Source organism: Schistocerca piceifrons, chromosome 3, assembly GCF_021461385.2.
Source record: "Schistocerca piceifrons isolate TAMUIC-IGC-003096 chromosome 3, iqSchPice1.1, whole genome shotgun sequence".
NCBI classification, from domain to species: Eukaryota; Metazoa; Arthropoda; class Insecta; order Orthoptera; family Acrididae; genus Schistocerca; species Schistocerca piceifrons.
Window position 1 is genome coordinate 851,979,714 of NC_060140.1, and position 20,344 is coordinate 852,000,057.

At 37.7% G+C, this 20,344-nt stretch overlaps 1 protein-coding gene across 1 annotated transcript in view; it reads right to left on the reverse strand.

The window, feature by feature from the left end:
• LOC124789361 (neprilysin-4-like) overlaps window positions 1–20,344 on the reverse strand; it is a 145,733-nt gene that overhangs the window by 31,478 nt on the left and 93,911 nt on the right. Inside the window, exons 12-15 of the mRNA XM_047256687.1 lie at window positions 7,021–7,197; window positions 1,987–2,087; window positions 1,804–1,862; window positions 1,424–1,475 (exon numbers count right to left, since the gene is read on the reverse strand). Coding sequence (XP_047112643.1) covers window positions 1,424–1,475; window positions 1,804–1,862; window positions 1,987–2,087; window positions 7,021–7,197 — 389 coding nt within the window. The remainder of the gene's footprint in view (window positions 1–1,423; window positions 1,476–1,803; window positions 1,863–1,986; window positions 2,088–7,020; window positions 7,198–20,344) is intronic.

The following is a 20,344-nucleotide window of genomic DNA, read 5'->3' on the forward strand; positions in this document are numbered from 1 at the left end:
AAGGAGGTAGGTCACATCTGTGTGGTTGATTTACAACAGCGACACTTGTGTTGCCTAATTTGGATAGCACACTTTCAAGAACAGTGATGAGTTCACTACCTTTATCTCTAGCAATATCATTTGCACCTGCATAAATTATGACACAGTCTTTTGATTCAAGGCTTTCACACAATTTCAGCACTGTTTTTGTCACTTCTGCAATGCCTGCTCCTGGTTTGACAAAGGCATGGACACTTGCATTAGTATTTGTATGTGCCACCTTTTCCGCTATCTAATGTCCATGATTATCGGCAAAAATTAAGACTTCTCATTCTTTCCTGCACACTTGAGGCCAGTCAACTGATTTTTTAATCACATTACTTTGTTTATGATGCGAAATATGCAAAAAATTTACAGAGAACTGTTGTTGTTGTTTGTAATTATTATCTGGACTCATATTTCTGAGTGACATTGTTTGCAGAATCACATTTGTCATTATAGCTATATAATGTGAATGTAAAATGACTTATTCTCCATCATTATGATTTATTGTGCAAATAATCCATGGAACTTGAAACTAACATGTGAGTCTGCAGTATGCTTAGATTCAACTAGTTTGCTGAAATGAAGTTGCTAAGCAACTGAGGAGCAATAATTCATAAGCTAATGAGGAGACAATGATTCAGCAATTCTTCTGCATCCTGTCTTCATCTAACACAGAATTATTGTCTGCAAGCAGAACTGATAGGTAACTGATATTTAATGTTAAATCATTCCTATAAAACAGAAATGGAATGGACTTAGTATGGAGCCATGTAGGCCAGACACCTTGAGATTTTTTTTTTCCAGTAAGAATAATAATTTACCCAATTTAAGGTAATGATAACTCTTTTTAATGTAGACGTAATTTCCTGAAGTAGTTGATCACCACTAGTCGTGTTTGTTGTTAGTATAATATACAGAAGTAGCCTGCAATGGCATTTCACATCACTGGAGGCTCTCCTTTAAGGTGGGATTAAGGAGCATGACATGTGAACGAATGAACAAATTTCAATAGAATTTTCCTCAAAGAATTTAAAATGCCAGATTCCTAAAATTCAGAAAATCTTTTAAGACCACTCCAAACAAAGATGTGCCACACCATTGCAAATAGGCCTTAAAAGAAGATAGGTGTGTAATAGAAGATGAGACTAATGTGTGCAAAACTGCAGTGATATTGTAGCAATTACAGAAAACTTGAAAGACTCTCAAGGACTTTTAGGACATTATGTGTACATAACACATTGCAAGTACTATGAGCTATTACACAGCAAAGTTCCTGTTACCTTTTTATTATTGGCCATTATGAAGTGCCTCGATTCTATTTGTAAAATTCTGTAAAAGGAACCAAAATATTACATTCAAAGCTATCATAAGGAATACATTTTATTAACTATTTACTTACTCAATTCTGCCTTTGCTGAAAAATGGTTGCTGTAGTATTCCTGCGGGAAAAACTAGAAGAAAAAAATTGAAATCTCACATCAATTATTTGCTGTAAATAGTGCAGCTGCAACACAAAAATTTTACAAAAACACTATTTACTTTAGAGTTTCTAATAAAGCTATTTTATTGGATATATAATAATTTATCCATCCAATTAAATTATTTTTTCAATAATTGATTGTTTTTGTTGTTATAATAAAGCTATTTGATATTCAAATGTCACTTCATTGCAATGCATAGAACAAAATTTACATTCATAAATACAAATAGCATGTGGCTCATAGAGTAAGTGTTACATTTGAAACTGCTATTATCAAAACAGGTTTTACAATTACTTACTGATAGAATTTGTTTGTGGGTTGTAATAAGCATTTACAACATCAGGGCTTGTGTGCCACCTGTTACACAAAAATATGACATTTATCAGAAAAGTTCTAGTTTCATGATAATAGACATGATATCCAGGTAATATCTTCATGCATGTAAATCCAACAAATTAATATGCAGTTTAAGTTTACATACTCTGTCCGATCTGTTGGTTTCCTCAATTTTGACATAATACGCCGCACCATGATGGTCTTACACCTAACAACATTCAGAAGGTGGTGTGGCCCAATTTCTACCTGAAACCAAACACCTCATCCATTTAAATACACCTGTATTACTTGATTTTAATATTTAGAGTTCATACAAAATAACATAAAAATTCACTTTCAGGTATAAAATTAGAATGATCCTTGTTTGAATCCCATTCCACCTTCCTCTTATTCTTGACTTTAGTTTAATTTTGTTGATGGGTAGCTCCAAACTTTATAAGTTAACTCAGCCCCATTCTCACCAGTGTGCAGAAGACATATAACTTCATCAACAACAAAAATGACCATTATGGTAAAATAAATGAACATGTCTTGATGATCTTGAAACATCATCAAATCTTGCATGGGTGAAGAAAAACAAGAAATTGTGATTTTGTCAAGGCAGAAACTTTCAAAATATCATATACCCTGCGACAACCTATTTAGAAAACTGCAAAAATGGTGTGTCCTGGCAGAACTATGAATATTCTTCAGCTACATGTGAACGACACTCCAAAGAGATTGCACACAGAAAATTACACAAATAAGAGCTCACATGAAGGTGTAAAGCAGTAATAGAATGGAAGAAATCTGAATTTACCCTCTACCAACACTTCACAGTGATCTGTAAAATACTGATATAAATATGTCAGGAAAAAGTGAGATCTTCAACATTCCATTGTAAGTCGTCTCCATAAATGGTACAAAATAATTTTTGAAAACTCACTAACTGTGGAAGTAAAATCTTACATTATACTGACATCACTGATAATAATTAATCGAGTGTAGATGCAGAAACAAAAAGGCTCCAAGATGCATAAAAAATTATTTAAAATAAAGCAAACACTTTGTTATGTCAAAAAGAAACTGACTAGAGAACATATTTTGAGGATCCAAAAAAACTGCATAAAAGAACAACCATTAATTAGTGCCTACTATGCATGTTTCCAGGTATATCTAAAAATTATCTCATATTCTGGAAAAACTCTCCAATGGCTTAAAGGATTTTCAGTTATCAAAAGAGAGCACCGTGAAACAACTTAATAAGTCATTATTTAAATAATAAAAATATAAACAAAAAAGTCATTATTAAAATAATAAAAATATAAACAAAAGCCAGGTCTAACTTTTTTGCAAACAGTAACCTAAGTCAAATATCTAATGTTACGGGGCACATTGTAGAGCATTTGAACAAACAAGCAAAATGACATAAATCCAAGAGTGACCTGCAATGCAGCTCATGTCCTGTATCACACAATATATGTGTAACTAATATCAACTTTTTTGCAAACAGTAACCTAAGTCAAATATCTAATGTTACGTGGCACATTGTAGTGCATGTGAACAAACAAACAAAATAACATAAATCCAAGAGTGACCAGCAATACAGCTCATATCCTATATCACACAATGTATGTATAACTAATATCAAGTATTCTATGCTGATATGACAGGCAGCAAATTGTCAGTAAGCATGAATTGACATGAGCTGAGAGATTGTTTTAGTGTTGTCTTCAGTCCAAAGACTCGTTTGCTACAGCTCTCCATGCTTGTATCATCATGAGCAAGCCTCTTCATCTTCGCATGGCTACAGCAACCTACATCCATTTGAATCTACTTACTGTAGTCAAGATTTGACCTCCCTCTGCAATTCTTATCTCCCAAATGCTTCCTCTCATTACCAAACTGGCAATCCCTTGATGTCTCTGAATGTATCATATCAGTCTATCTCTTCTTCTAGTCAAGCTGTGCCATAAATTTCCTATTCATCACCTCCTCATTAGTTTTCAATCTGTCCATCTAATTTTCAGTATTCTGCTGTGGCACCACAGTTCAGAAACCTCAACCCTCTTCTTGTGTGAACTGCTTAACATCCACATTTCACTGCCATGCAACACTGCACTCCATACAAATACCTTCAGAAAAGATTTCTTAACACTTAAGTCTCTATTTGATGTTAACAAATCTATCTTCACATTTTACATTCTCTCTACTTCAGCCACTGTCAATTATTTTGCTGACCAAGTAGCAAAGCACAAAAACTATTATTAGTCTAGAAGTCTTGTGCATCCTGTCACAACACTTCACTAATTCCCAATAAATCTAACTTCAGTCTATTGACCTTTGATTTTAAATTCTCTAATCAACCTCTCCAACTGAGGAATCTAACATTACAAGCTCTGACCCATAAAATGCTAGTTCTGTTTCTCCTGATGACAACATCCTCCTGGCTAGTCTTCACTTGAAGATTCAAACTGGGGACTATTTTACCTCCAGAATATTTTACCCAATGGGATTCCTTCATCATTAGGCCACACATCACAGATACCCCTACAAGGTGGTTGTACTCACAGTATGGCTATCTGTACCATACAGGTGTGCAACCCACTCCACCTCAGTGAGGTCCATGGTTCTAATAATATTCAATATTTTGTCATAGCAAACATGTTGCAACCAACTGTGTGGCTAGGACTCCAAAAGCAGTGCCTCAAATGTTTGCAGGACAGAAAGTTTTCTAAAACATGAGCATAGTTAACACTACCCATCTCCCATAAAATTATACAGTTGCTATTAGTTCCTGACCTGGTCCTTTCTTCCTAAATTCACATTCCAACTCTTTAACATTTGTATTAGGTTTTCTTTTTTATACACATCATTTTCTGTTGTTGTCATTGTATATTTTTTGTTCAAACAATGGAAAATCCAGGATGGAATGTAATAACATTATTAAAAGAAAAGTTGCTACCCCCCATATATAAACAAGTACCATCCAGGACTGGAGCAACTGAATTACTTTCTCGCCAGGGTTTTGACTACCTCTTGTCGTGCCCTGAAATGAGAAATGCCTTGCCCACTATCCTTCCCACCCCTCCCAAAGTGGTATTCTGCTGTCCACCAAACCTACACAATATACTCGTCCATCCCTCCACAACCCCTTCTCCCAACCCCGTACCTCATGGCTCATAGACCTGGACCCAAGACCTGTCCCTTATATCATCCCACCACCACCTACTCCAGTCCAGTCAAACATCACCTATCCCATCAAAGGCAGGGCTACTTGTGAAACCAGTCATGCGATACACAAGCTCAGCGCAACCACTTTGCTGTATTCTAAGTGGGCATGACAACCAACAGACTGTCTGTCTGCATGAATGACCACCAACAAACTGTGGTCAAGAAACAAGTGGACCACCCTGTTGCTGAGCACACTGGCACATAGGCAAACTGCTGCAAATGGTGAAGGACGCTATATTATTAATGACTAAAGTGACTGTTATGGCCGGCCGGAGTGGCCGAGCGGTTCAAGGCGCTACAGTCTGGAACCGCGCGACCGCTACAGTCGCAGGTTCGAATCCTGCCTCAAGCATGGATGTGTATGATGTCCTTAGGTTGGTTAGGTTTAAGTAGTTCTAAGTTCTCGGGAACTCATGACCTCAGAAGTTAAGTCCCATAGTGCTCAGAGCCATTTGAACCATTTTGTCAGTTATGTGTATCTGTTGAGCTTATTAAACTTATGGAAAAACACTACAGATTTATGCACCAACTCAGTACTTTTAGTCTATGTTTATCTTATCTCTAGCTCGTTGACCTTATTCTATCTCTCAGGCTTTCACATCTCAGCTGTTCCTGGTATTTTTTCTTAATATCTCTTTCACATTGTCCTGTTATTTACTCACCTAGACTTGGGTTAATTCCTCAATTTCCAAGTGAGGTAGCACAATGATAACACATGGACTAGCACTCAGGTGGTCTAGGATTCAAACCTTCATCCAGCCATCCACATTTAGATTTTATGTGATTTCCTTAAATCACTTAAGGCAAATGCTGAGATGGTTCATTTTAAATGGAGAAGAGCAACTTCCTTTACCACATTTCTACATATCTGAGCTAGTGCTCCATCTCTGATGATATTGTCATTGAAAGGACATTTAACAGAAATTTATTTATTTATGCCTTGAGGATCAAAACCTAGCATTTGTGTCATTTTTCATCAGTTTGTCTCACTTCCGTTACATGGTAAGTAGAAGTATGGCTGTTTTTACTTGAGTATGGTCTGATTGTAACAACCATTCTGTTCACAATAATACCAGAAGGATAGGTTGCTATTCAGCATGTAGAGTTGGTGTCGAGTCACAGACACAATGAAAAAGAATGCAAGATATATTCAGCTATAAGACAAAGTCCTTCATCAGACACACAAAAAAACACAAATATTCACACAAGCACAACTCATGGTCACTGTTATCTCTGGGCACTAAGGCTCGACTGTATGTGTTTTTTCTATGTCTGATGAAGGACTTAGTCCGATAGCTGAATATATCTGATACTCTTTTTCATTGTGCCTTTCTGTGGCTTAAGACCTCCTTTGTGTGGTAATTAGTGATCTATCCTTTACATAGTGTTGTTATAACCATCCTAGATTTTACAGTGTTTCATTCTGTTTACAATTATTCCACACTGTGTGTTACTGACAAGGAACATCTTAGTAACAACTGGAACAAGGCTGACAAATTTGCACATTTAAAAAACTAAGATCAAATTCTACAGTTTAAAATGGTTTCTTGTTCTTCAGTCTCTGTTCATATAGAACTCTGAGTGACTTTCCCTCAGATTCTTCATCTGTACATATTTTTTACCTACCTCATCCTCCTGAGAAAAATCTTCAGAATCCCAAAAATTTCAGATGTTAGCAATATTTTTTTCCTTTGGGTATCTCACAGCCTTGCTCCATTTGTTTCCCTTTCTAGCAAACAGTAATTAAGACTTAATCTTATTTTAAATTTCTTTCATAGTAACATTCACAATAAATATTAAAAGCAAATTTAACTTCACAAAAAAATTACTAAACAGAGTGATCTTTTCAATAGGTGCTTTATACTTTATTATTGGATTTATTTTCTGTTTTGAAGTTTAAAGGAATTTTATTAATATCATTTAATTTTGTAAATTCAAGCGCTTGTTACTAAATATTCTTACTAACTTCTGTGTAGAAATGTTCCAGTGCTGTCTTGTTTGAAAACCAGTCTGGGTAACCAATAAGCTCTGTCATGGCATCTGCTTTCTCACTTGCTACCTTCCGTGTCTGTTTATCCATCCAGTCTACTTCACGCACTTGCAGCTTAAATGCCTCACGAATATTTGTAACCATCTCCAAAGCCTGGTTGTGCAAAAATTACAGTTATTTTTCCTTCCAAAACCAGTAATTTGCAATTCAGTAAAGGTGCCTCCTTCCGAGGCAGCCTCTCAATCAGAGTAAAATTAAAAATGTATCATGAATAATAACACAAATCCAAAATCAATCTTTTGCAATTCAGTGAAGGTGTTTCAACTTAATATAATACCCAATATGTGCTTTGAGTGACACTCCTACTGCTCATACAGTGACATTTAATCACATCAAATGCAATTTTTATCTGAGAGTACTAGTTTTGTGGAAATATTTATTGGATTTTCATAAGAGGTTATTACAAATGTTTAGAAATTTACAAAGATACCTTTAGTGACAAGATATAGTCTACAGGAATAGCTGTCATGTCATGTATCAGCTGCACCATCAGATAAGAAGCTGGCACTGAATATTGGTGTGTGTGTGGGGGGGGGGGGGGGGGGGGGGATGTGGATGTGGGGGCAGTTATTTGTGATGAAAGTTATGCAGTTGCTAGTTTTGAATCATTTATTTTGCAGTACAGAAGACATGTCAAGAATTGCAATGAACCATTACCTATAAGAGCAACAAAGAACTTTGACATTGTTTTATATACATTACTGTTATACTCACTATAGTTTTCACATGTTCAACCTGCAAAAATCTCATCCATGAATTCTTCAATAAAATAATAGCTCTTTTTCACTAGAAAGATAAAGAGCAATCTTTTCATTAAACCGAGCTCAATGTTGAATATTTTTCTGTCATTTAGTTTCTTGCAGATTTATATCTCATGAATGCTGATATTTGGCCACAGAGTTTTAAATAGCATTGAGACATGTAACATCAAAAGCTACTGTCAACTGAAATAAAGCTATTTCTAATATACTCCTCATACAATATAATATTACACCAATTAAATAAGTGATTGTAGATGATTTGGTGTTCATGTTTTAAACTTTATGTAATACTTTTTAATGTGCAATCATGATAAGAAAACCCAGTTTTAGTACATGTGTATGTTTTGGGTTAATAACAGCAAACTTTTTACGGAACAACACAAGCAACTTAATTGGACACCATATGCATTGCTGTAGGCTTTTAAAACCCGGAGAATACTCAGAAAGGAAAAGTGTATGAATCATAGTTCTTCAGCTACACCACACCAGGTCACTGTTGCTAGTCATAGAGTTTCCTCTCTATGGCAGCTACCGTTATTGGCAGAGTCCCCACAGAGCCGCTGCTTCCTCTCACAACCTCATGCCCCCCCCCCCCCCCCTCCCCTCCCACTGGGCCTGCGGAGCATTAGAGGAAGAGATAGCCAGGGAGTGCCGCTGTTGTAATCATCTTCAGTCCTGTGTGCATGACCACCTGTGCCATTGTAGGGTGCAGTTGGGACATTTCTTGTTGAACATGGGTGAAGGGTATGATGATGTCCACTCCACTCAGCACAATTTAGATGGTATATGTTGAGATGAGGTGGAAGTCGGCCATAATGAGAGTGAGTGACAGTGACTGTTGACATTATGGGGCTAGAGTGTGTGCATAGCAAACCAATGGGATAGGTAGCACCGGGATCTGCAGGATCGGTTGCAGGTCGTCATGATCTCCTGCAGACCATGATGGAGGGGAATCCATCAGGCGAGAGCAGTGATGTGACTGCAGCTGTGTCCACATTGTTCAGAATTTTGTAACTATGGGAGAAATCTCAAGTGATAAATCCGTTTTCACATTTACATTCCTCATGTTACCCCTCAACTGCGAGGAAATCATTGGCTAGTGTGACGTGAATGTTGTCCAACAGAAAGTTCTGCACATCTACCTGGAACACAAAGGTGTTGTCAGTGTTCAAGGTGGGTGATGTGTTGTAGGGCTGAGAAGGGACTGGAGGAACCATGTCAATTGGAGCATTCTGTACATAATCGGTAAGGGTGACTTCTTGTAAGATCCAAACTAGTTTTTAGTGGTTGACTACCATAGTGGTAGGCTTACCATGAAGCAATACCATATGTTGAAAGTGTCAGTGCCTCATCTGATGATTCTACGAGGGCCAGTGTAAGGTAACTGCAGAGCAAAGCAGATGGTGTCATCCCGGAGCATGACATAGTTGCAGTCTGCTAGTTCCTTATGGATGAATATTTTCGGAGAACTGTGCATCTGTGGAAGTGGTGTCCTGATTCATAGGTTGTGTTGCTTGACTCATGTGACAAGAGTGGGGGGTCTGAGGTCTCTGTTGGTGGTACTTAGAGCAAAAAGTCTACAGGCAGAGTGAGCAACTTACTGTACAGGACTTCTGTAAGGGAGGCACAGAGATCATCTTCATGAGTGATGCATACATCTAATAGCACCCAAGATAATTCTTCCATTGTGCGACCACCTTGACTCATAAGGGCAGCTTTAAGTGTCCATTGCCATCATGCTTTGCGTATGGTAGGTCATTGTGCAGTTACCTCATACACTTCAGAGGTTCCATAGTTTGTTAAATAGGACTGATTCAAACTGTCAAACTTGATCAGTGGTTATAGAGATCAGGAGCCAAAACATGATATCCATGTGTCGACAGATTTTCATGTTTTTGTTTCTGTAGTAATGTCTTGAGCAGAATGGCTTCCACCTGGTTGGTCATGTGGTCAATGACAGTGAGCATATGTAACACTAGCCTTTGGACTTAGGAAGGTGCCCTATCAGGTCGAAATGAACATGTTGAAACTGACCTTTTGGAATCTCAAAACGACTGAGTGGTGGCTGTATGTGGCGATCCACTTCTCTGCACTGGTAAGCCATGCATATAAGTGTTCATACTCAGCAATCCTTGTTGACATTAGGCCATACACATTAGTCTGTGATGTGTCCTGTTGACAGGTGTATGCTGGCGTGTGACAGATAGTGGATTGGTCAAATATGATCTTCCTCATTGATGTGGGCACAAGAGGTCAAATTTGACTTAGCAAAACATCACACCACACAATACTTGCTTGGTGGACCCAGTAATGCGACAATGTTCTGCATGTAAATTGGTTTTAGAATTGTGAAGGAGGCCCTAATTCGTCAGTCTTGCAACTGTGCCTCTGCTAATTTGTTGTAGTCAACATGTTTGATGATGGCATTTATTCTTGACAAATGGTCTGTGATGACATTGTCTGCTCCATGGAGCTGTCTGCGATCAGTAGTGAATTGTGATATATAGTCTACATGATGTAACTGTTGAGGGTTGCATATCAAATCAGCGAAAGATCAGTAGTCTGTGTAAATGATGAATAGTGTGCCCTCCATGTCAGTTTTAAACTATCTGACTGCCTCATATGCTGCCAATAATTCACAATCACAGGCAGACCACTTGACTGAAACAACGTGGCATTATGATGTCTGTCTTTTCAATTTCCTCCTCATTCATAAATATCTGCAGGTATGCCTTTTTGCAATTTTAAGATGCTGGGAACTGAGGCACCTGCGAGGCAGTGGGTGAAGCCTTGAATGTTTGGGATCAGATAGCTAACAATGATTGTGTTGGCATTCAAGGGCCCTATAGTCTCCACATAGCCTAACCCTAACTGTACCTTATTTCTTGGGCACTTATTTGATACAGCAAGATCTGCAGATAGTAATAGAGGAGTCATTCACTGTCCAGAAATGTATGGCAGGTATGACGCTCTTCACTGGAAAAAGTTTAAGGTGTGAGGTACTCATATCCGAATCCACGTCAATGAGAAAATATTATCTTTGTATGTGGTCAAAGGTGTTTAAGACATTTCATCCATATGTAGCAAGGTGAGGTGATCCAATGTGCCTACTGCGGATCATGCTTTGCTTTTGAGTGATCACACAGCACCCAGCAGTTGAGCACTGTATCACCAAACTGTATGTGGGATCAGCTGAGCCAACCTCATGCAGGAATGTCAATGTGTGGAGCGTGGTTGCTGGTCATGTGAACATTTGTTGTTGTCAGCTGAAAGCCCCTGTCCACTGTGGCAGAGTAGCCTAGGCGGCTGGTGCAGCGTACCCGAGTCAAAGCCAGAGATGTTCTGTGGTGTTTATACATTGTTGGTGCTGCAAATCAGTAAAAACCTGGGCTACCAATATTAATTTGCTTTCCAGTAATAAGCACAGGGGATGTTGGTGTATAGGGAGGTGGCATCTACAGTGACAGGTAACAGTATGGGGATAGTGGTAATGGTATGGGGATGGGGAAGGGTTAATAAAGGAAGTGGTTTGTATCTTAAATATTAGAGACTAGGCAGTTGGCTGCAGGTGTTGTTCGACAAGAGTGGAGATTCTTTCCCTGGGAGGGTTTTGGGAAGCATTTATAAGTCAGTGGGGTGAGGAAGGAGATGGGTTTGGGAGACAGCTTCCTAGATGGGCTTAAGGATTTCAGTGGGAATTGAAGGTTACTTTGGACTTCTGGGATGAGAGCACTGTGACACAGCTTGTAAGTGGAGGAGACAAACAGTTGGCAGATGCTTTCTGTCAGGTTGTCACTGCAGTTTATCATGTCAGTGATGAAGTCTTTGTCTGCAGGGAAGGTCAGTCTTTAGGTTGTAGATGGCTGCCCTTTCTTCTGTTGAGTGGTTAGTGTTATTGGGAAGGAACCTAGGGAAGTTTAGTGACTGAAAGCATGAGCACTAAGAACAAAATTGATAAGGCAGGGCAGAACAGCATATCAGCTTTAATATTGCTTTCTGTGTTGTAAAGGGTTTGTATAAAAATTATCAGGAAAAGTCTCAGAATAATAGACTTATTCAAGATATTCCTACTATGCTTCAAAGTATAGCCCTTGAGCATTGACACACTTCTTTCAGCAACTTTTCCATGACTCAAGGCTCCCTGGTAAGCAGATTCTGGAGGGTCCTTAGAGGTATGTGTGCAAGCTTCTTTGATGACACATTTGGCATTCTTTGAGAAAGGATTTCACTTTTGGGATTAGGAAGTAGTCTGCTGGTGCCAAGTCTGGCCTGTAAAGGGTTGGGGAATTGTCATGTTGCCGTTGTTTATCGTCAAGTAGTTGGTGATCTTGGAGCAGGTTGGGTGCATTGTCATGATGCAGTTTCCAGTTTCTGACAATAGTTGGACTGATGGTTGGCTGGTGTGAACTTTAATCTTAATCACCAAAACTGAGTCATTTGTTTCTCAGGTTGGAGTAAGCCAGCAGGATGATTCCTAGTAAAAAGTGTTACAGTGATGCATACTACCACAAGGTTGATGGTTGATTTGAGAAGTTTCTCAGAAGGAATACCAGAGAACAGTTTAAGGGCAGGAAAAATAGAAGGACATTGAAATTAAAGAGCAGAAAGAAAGGTGAGGGGAAGGAGAGAAGTAGGAGAGAGATAGAAAGGAAAGCTTTAATTTATTAGACTGCTTGCTTTTCATTTTCTTGTACTCTTCTAGTGCATCTCCGCTTCTCACTTTGTCCCTTCAGTGATCTCTGAAATGAATCTGGCTCGGTGCTTACTGATTTACTGTCTTTGACCTCCTACTGATTATGAACCCTTCACATCCACTACTCCCTCTTCCTTCTTGAAACTGGTGTACTCCTCTTAGATGGGGGTCTGAGTGACCCATGAACACCACCCACTTTCTAGCATGCCCACTCTCCCTCTTTACACTCTCTGAGGAGGAATCTATCATTCCAATAGCTACAAGTTCTCTCTCTCTCTCTCTCTCTCTCACACACACACACACACACACACACACACACACGTGCACGCCTGGCTACATTTTTGCAGGTGACTGAACTGTGCCAGTACTGCAGCATGACTGTGAGTTGAAGGCAAGCTGGGATATTTTTACTTCCCTCTTGTTTTTCCACCTGCCTCCTTAAATTCATTTGTTCACTTTTAATTAATTACCATTAACATACATGATGTAGTGCTTCAAGAATTTCCGCATAAATTCTAGATCAACTTGGCCTTCCTCCATCTTGAGCTCATGATATTTTAAATAGAAGTGTGAGAGAGATGAATCCGATCTACTGCGCATTGCATGTTTGTGTGTGCAGGTCTAAAAACAGTCACGAGCAAAATGTGGATGTGGCAGCCGAACGGTGGCCGACAAGTACCTGCTGTACAATCCATAGAGTTTCAGTGTAGAGAAGAGCCTGTGTTATTCTTTACAGGTTTAGTGACTGTAATGATTGTTAAGGACAAATGAAGAAATGAGATCAGACTTTTAAGTAATTCATGAGTTGGATTTGCTAGAAGCAAGAAGTGTTCATAAATTATGTGGTTGTTAAACCAACACTATTGTAAATGTATTTAATGAAGTCTAATGCGAGACGAATTGGTTGACTTGCAAACTTTCGAATATTTATGTGAGAAATGGTGAATTTGTGCTTTGTGGAAGTTGAAATATACCAAGTCTAAACTAAAAGTATTCTGTGAGTATCCACTTATTTCATGAGTAGAGAGAGAGAGAGAGAGAGAGAGAGAGGGGGGGGGGGGGGAGGGAGAGAGAGAGAGAGAGAGAGAGAGAGAGAGAGAGAGAGAGAGAGAGAGAGAGAGACTGATAAATTACATTAACCGGCAGTATTCTTCAGAGAAGAAGTTTTTGGAGATTGACATAGCCGACAATCCAGAGAAGATCGGCAGTGCTTCCCAAATAAGTCAGCTGAGGTGAGAGAGGTGTGAATTTTGCAATCCAACTTCACATCAATTCTTGTCATCTAAAGCATTAGAGTGAGTGTAATCTGCATTTTCATGAAAGAGATCAGTTGGCCCTCAGTTTTAAAGAATATAGCACAAGATCTAATTTTGTGCTTAGTTTTATGTATGTAATTGATTTCCTAATTTATTTTGACTATTCGTAGTTATTACTTTCATTATACGGTGAAATCAGTGATTGTTTTGTAACTTAAATTCTATTGTTGATGTATAAACAAATATAAATTCTATACTAATTATAAACATTTGGAGGAACAACTAATAGTATTTTTAAAGGATCTATTTAGCTCTATTCGAAAACATGTTAGCAAAGCCAGCCCTTAATTAATTCCCAAGTACTTTTCTGTTTTGTCAAAAGTATTTTTGCATTCTTATATTCATTAATTTCATGATTTAAACAAATAATTCAGCCCAAACCTTGTAGTAGATGAAACTGTTAAATGGAATGAATTTTTTGATGTATTCAGTTAATTTAATGAGTTAAGTTTCAATTGTAATTTCTTTGAATTAAATTTCAAACAATGTGCAGTTTCAGTACCTATTATTGTGAGGCTGTCTAAGGGACAAAAATTTTTGGTCCATGGCCGAGTTTCAGACGAGGCACCTGTATTGGTTAGATCAACTACAACGCAACCGTAAAATAAGTGTAACACAATTAGGTCATGTGTTAAACAATGACATTTTCTGTTCCATATGTACTTTATTATTCTACAAGATCTGTGAACCATGTGATTAAGCTTTTGCTGCTCGTAGATGTTCAAGTCAACTACTGTAGCAGTACGTGTATGTTCGCCTGAAACCTATTAATGAGACTTATCAAAAGTTAAACAATAGAGCACTGGCTACATATAATTGTGTAATATTGGGGGTTGTGAACAGTGAAAGTAAAAAACTGTTATACACAAATACGCATCTGTCGGCTACATCATTTAAAGTAGTCAGTGTTGTACTTCCACACCCCACTTTTCAGCCAGTGTAGCAACGCAGTACATTGGCACCGAGGACAAGAAACAAAGAAATAAAGTAGGCGAACCATCACATGTGGTGCCCCTGGTGAGGAATATTGTATGTAGCCACAATAAAATAGGACTCGTGAACTTTGAACAGTGAACTCAACAGCAGTTTACAGTGCAGTGGTGTAACAGCCAATCAGCCCATGGGTTTCATGGCCATAGTATAACAGCAACCAATCATCGAGTGGGTTCTATGAAAGCAGACACTAAATACAGGAGCAGCCAATCAGCATGCAGGTGGACACAGCTGACCAGAGATAAACAAGATGCCTCGCCGAGAGAATTACAAGTTGCCGCAGCTGTACAGATCGAGATGACACCTACAGAGCAGCAGAAGAAGAGTGAATGAGAATAAGGTAATTTCATAGCAAAAGTTTTTTTATGTGCTACATAATGAGTGACCTTAACGAACAAGATAGTGTGACTGAGAACAAAGCTGTGGAGGTTACGTTGTTAAATGAACAGAAAGACTTAAGTGGGACTGATTCTGCAGACAATAGTGATTATAAATCAAACATGAATGTAATTTGGGATGATAAGGATGAAACTCCTATTGTAGATGGAATGATAAAAGTGTCATATACATTGTATGGTGATGTGGGCGAAATGGACGAAAACAGTACTGAATTGGATGAAATATTTAAGGTTAAGAGGGAGGAACCTAGTAGCAAAAGTCAGCAAGGGTAAAAGTTTATGGCAGACGAAAATTTGGAAGTGATGTTAAGGTAAATTGTGAGTAGTTTGTGTTGTTTGAGTAATATGAGTACGAAAGAAGACATTAGTAGGTTGGAAAAAGTATGAAAAAGGACATTAGTAGGTTGGGAAATAGTATAAAGAAAGTAGTACATAACACTGATGAGAAATTAGCAGTGATAAGTAGTAAATGAGTAGAAAAGAGAGAGAAACTTTGTGATGACTATAGTAGGAGGGTGGAGGCTTCCGAGAAATTTTGTGCTGAAAGTAGAGTTAAACTTGAGAAACAAATTGATCACATTAAAAATGATTTTGAAATGAAGGTAGAGGAAAAACTGGTAAAATGAAAATGTAGATTCAAAATTGACTGAAATGGAGAAAAACATGGAAGGGGTACAAAATCTAAAGCATAGAGAAAGTGACAGTGGGTCTGATTCTGACAGTAGTTGTAACAATGAAAGCAATGACAAATCCAGTAGTGATAATGATGGCAAAGTGGTAAGAAAAAAGCAAGTGTGGCACCCTGTAATAACAAAAAGCGTACAAGTATACATGTTAAGTATTTACTGGAAAGTGTTAGTGATCTGAGCATCATTTCACAGGCATCTTTTGAGTCTATTAAGAACACAGAGGATACAGTGATGATGCACGTTTCTGGAATAAAAATTCTTGGTGCTACTGGTAAGCTATCAAAGAGCATGAAACAAGAGGTACTATTAACTGTGGAATTGGCAGGACAGCTGTTGGATTGCAGTTTGTTGGTGATTCAAAATCTCAGCATCGGTGTAAGACTAATTTCTTGTGCAAATAGCAAGCAGGGAGTTCAACCATCTGTGTTGGATTCATTACGCGATGATAATGCTTACCCCAGCTGTCTGTCTCATTTTTTGTGTTTCCTGAGGCAGTCAAACTCTTCCTCTATCCTGTCTGTAGTTTATAAGTGGATCAGAAACATTCTTTCTTTGACTGTCATGCTGTCATGTGATTTGGTGCAGCAGCATACCTTAGTACAGAAATATTGTACGAAAGGTTTCTCTAGTATTATTTGTGTGTGTATATAAAGATTATGTTGTGTTAGTTATAATTAATGGAGTCATAAGAGGATGAAGAAAGTAAATTGGTACCACAATCAAAGAAGTCCTCTCAAACAAAGAGGTAAGGTAAACAGAAAATGGAAGGTATCAGCATACGTGAAGGAGAAGGTGCAGATTATCAAAAACCCATAATTAACATCTGAAGTAATCAGCTCATGTGTGAAGTTAGTATAATTTGGTGCAGCAACAGAGGAAATATGCAGTAAAAACCATCTTGAATACTAAGGTATTAATATTAACTGTGGTATAATAGAAGTTTTTGTGTTCAGTGCAATCAGTATATGGAGATAACCATCTATCTGTGCTCTGGTACAGCCTTTTCTATCAGTAAGGAATTCCAACTTAAAACATAGTTGCTTGGAGTAATGTGTGTGGAAACAGTAAGCTAGATTTGTATGTATATCAACCTTCAGACCAGAATCTCAAGCAATTTGATGGAGTATAGTGAAGTAATAGTTTTTCTAAGTGATAATTTTTGCCTGATCGGTAATGAGAGTTAAGTTCACCTTAGCATAAGGATCTGTTACTGTGGAGTATTTCTCAGTAGAGTCAATTTTGCATTGGATAAGGAGAGTAGGAGTTCATTTATTAGATATGAAGCAATAATGAAATAATAAAATAATGAATAATGTTAGGGTCTTAATGGTTAGGATGCCTGTCTCTGCAGTAGGGATATTTTTTGAGAATGCACTTCACTGGTTAACAAGGTAAGAAATGTAAGTAAAATAATGGAGCTGACAGACATGATTAATGCAAAAGATAACTGTGTACAAACAAATGTTATGTGACTATACTGAGGACATAAATTTTGAACTAGGCAACCATGGGTATTGTGGACATTGTGAAATTCATGACATTGCAGCAGGGAACCAGAGCTTAATAGAAAGAGCAATATTTTAGTGAGGTACCAGTAATATATGACATTGCAGCAGGGAACCAGAGCTTAATAGAAAGAGCAATATTTTTAGTGAAGGTACCAGTAATATAATGCTGCATCATTGGATCTATACAGTATCTGAAAACTTCTGTTTGTGTTCTGAGGAATTACGAGCTTAAAGTGGAAATACTGGAACGAAGAACAATAAGTTTGCTGATTAACTGATAACTGTGGCACTGTGAATATTCTGACAGGTCAACTACTGGGTAATCTTTTGTGGTTTTGTGAGGGTTTAATTTTCTTTTTGAATGAAAGTAGTGCAGAAGAGTTGAGTAGAGAAGTGGGGCAATGATTTGGTATAACGTCCATCCCCTTAATTTTGATTTAAATAGTAATTAAGTTATGTGGTGGTGACTCTATTCTTTTTTTAATAACATAATGATTAGTAAATCTATGCTACTGCACATCTTGAGTTTTGCTATTTTTAAAATGGAAGAGAGACCCAAATCTTTCAAGTTTAAGCAGTTTCAGACAGTTATGACTTAGAGTAATGTTTTGTAGCGTAATGTGTACTTGATTTTAATTTTTTATAGTCACCACCTTTAATACTATAGTCAATTTTAATACTAATTATTGTAATGTTAGAACTATGTAGTACATAATATTGTTTTTTTTGGTGAGAAACATTTTTTCTTAGACTTAGTTAGATGTAAAAGAGAGTGTACTTAAGTACAGTATTTTGTCTCATAGGAGAACCACCTCCAAGGGAACTGATAGTAATGCATTTCCTTACTAACTGCCACTTGGACTGTTGAAGGTGTGGACAACTTGGTGAGAAAATGTGTAAAAGCTCATTAAAAGTGCAAAAATTCTTCTGAAAAATACTAAACATTGAGCAAGTGAAATTTTCTATCTATTGTAACCCATGAGGATTTATTATTTGAAGTAAGACAGGGCCTGTATCAAATGATATGTACCTTTAAATGTAATCTTTGCTAAAAAAAAAAAAAAAAAAAAAAAAAAAACAAAAAAAAAAAAAAAAAAAAAAAAAAAAAAAAAAAAAAAAAAAAGGACATCACTTATGATGAAGATACCTAATTTTTTGTTAAAAGTATAACTCATAGATATTTTGTGCAGTTCTGCAATACAGTGTATGTAAATATGTTGTAAGGGGGATTTCATATGACCAGTTCATATAAGTATAAATTTGAAAAAAAAAAACAACATATGTACTGTAGTTTTGATAAGATTTCTTATGTACTATTTTTTGTGTGTAGATTTTAAACCAATTTCTAGTGTTACTTGTGGTCATTGAATTGCCCAGTTAGCTATTTGCAATATCTATCTGGTCAGTCCAATGAAGGGGTTGATGTGACGAAGCAAGCTGGGATACTCTTACTTCCCCTATTGTTTTGCCATCTTAAAATTCATTTTTTCATGTCTGACTAATTACCATTAACATACGTGAGTATAATCTGCATTTTCAAAAAAGAGAGGGTTGGCCTGCAGTTTTAAAGAATATATCACAAGATATATGAACCATGGACCTTGCTGTTCGTGGGGAGGCCTGCATGCCTCAACGACACAGATAGCCGTACCGTAGGTGCAACCACAACGGAGAGGTATCTGTTGAGAGGCCAGACAAACATGTGGTTCCTGAAGAGAGGCAACAGCTTTTTCAGTAGTTGCAGGGGCAACAGTCTGGATGATTGACTGATCTGGCCCTGTAACGTTAACCAAAACGGCCTTGCTGTTGTGGTACTGCGAACAGCTGAAAGCAAGGGGAAACTACAGCCATAATTTTTCCCGAGGGCATGCAGCTTTACTGTATGATTAAATGATGATGGTGTCCTCTTGGGTAAAATATTCCGGAGGTAAAATAGTCCCCCATTTGGATCTCCAGGTGGGGATTACTCAGGAGGACGTCGTTATCAGGAGAAAGAAAACTGGCGTTCTACGGATCGGAGCGTGGAATGTCAGATCCCTCAATTGGGCATGTAGGTTGGAAAATTTAAAAAGGGAAATGGATAGGTTAAAGTTACATATAGTGGGGAATTAGTGAAGTTTGGTGGCAGGAGGAACAAGACTTTTGGTCAGGTGAATACAGGGTTATAAATACAAAATGAAATAGGGGGTAATGCAGGGAGTAGGTTTGATAATGAATAAAAATATACGAGTGCGAGTAAGCTACTACAAACAGCATATTGAACACATTATTGTGGCCAAGATAGACACGAAGCCCATGCCTACTAAAGTAGTACAAAGTTTATATGCCAACTAGCTCTGCAGATGATGAAGAAATTGATAAACTGTATGATGAGACAAAAGAAATTATTCAGGTAGTGAAGGGAGACGAAAATTTAATAGTCATGGGTGACTGGAATTCGAGAGTAGGAAAAGGGAGAGAAGGAAACATAGTGGGGTGAATATGGATTGGGGGAGAGAAATGAAAGAGGAAGCCATCTGGTAGAATTTTGCACAGAGCATAACTTAACCGTAGCTAACACTTGTTCAAGAATCATAAAAGAAGGTTGTATACATGGAAGAATCCTGGAGATACTAAAAGTTATCAGATAGATTATATAATGGTAAGACAGAGATTTAGGAACCAGGTTTTAAATTGTAAGAGATTTCCAGGGACAGATGTGGACTCCTGACCACAATCTATTGGTTATGAACTGTAGATTAAAACTGAAGAAACTGCAAAAAGGTGGGAATTTAAGGAGGTGGGACCTGGATAAACTGAAAGAACCAGAGGTTGTACAGAGTTTCAGAGAGAGCATAAGGGAACAATTGACAGGAATGGGGGAAAGAAATACAGTAAAAGAA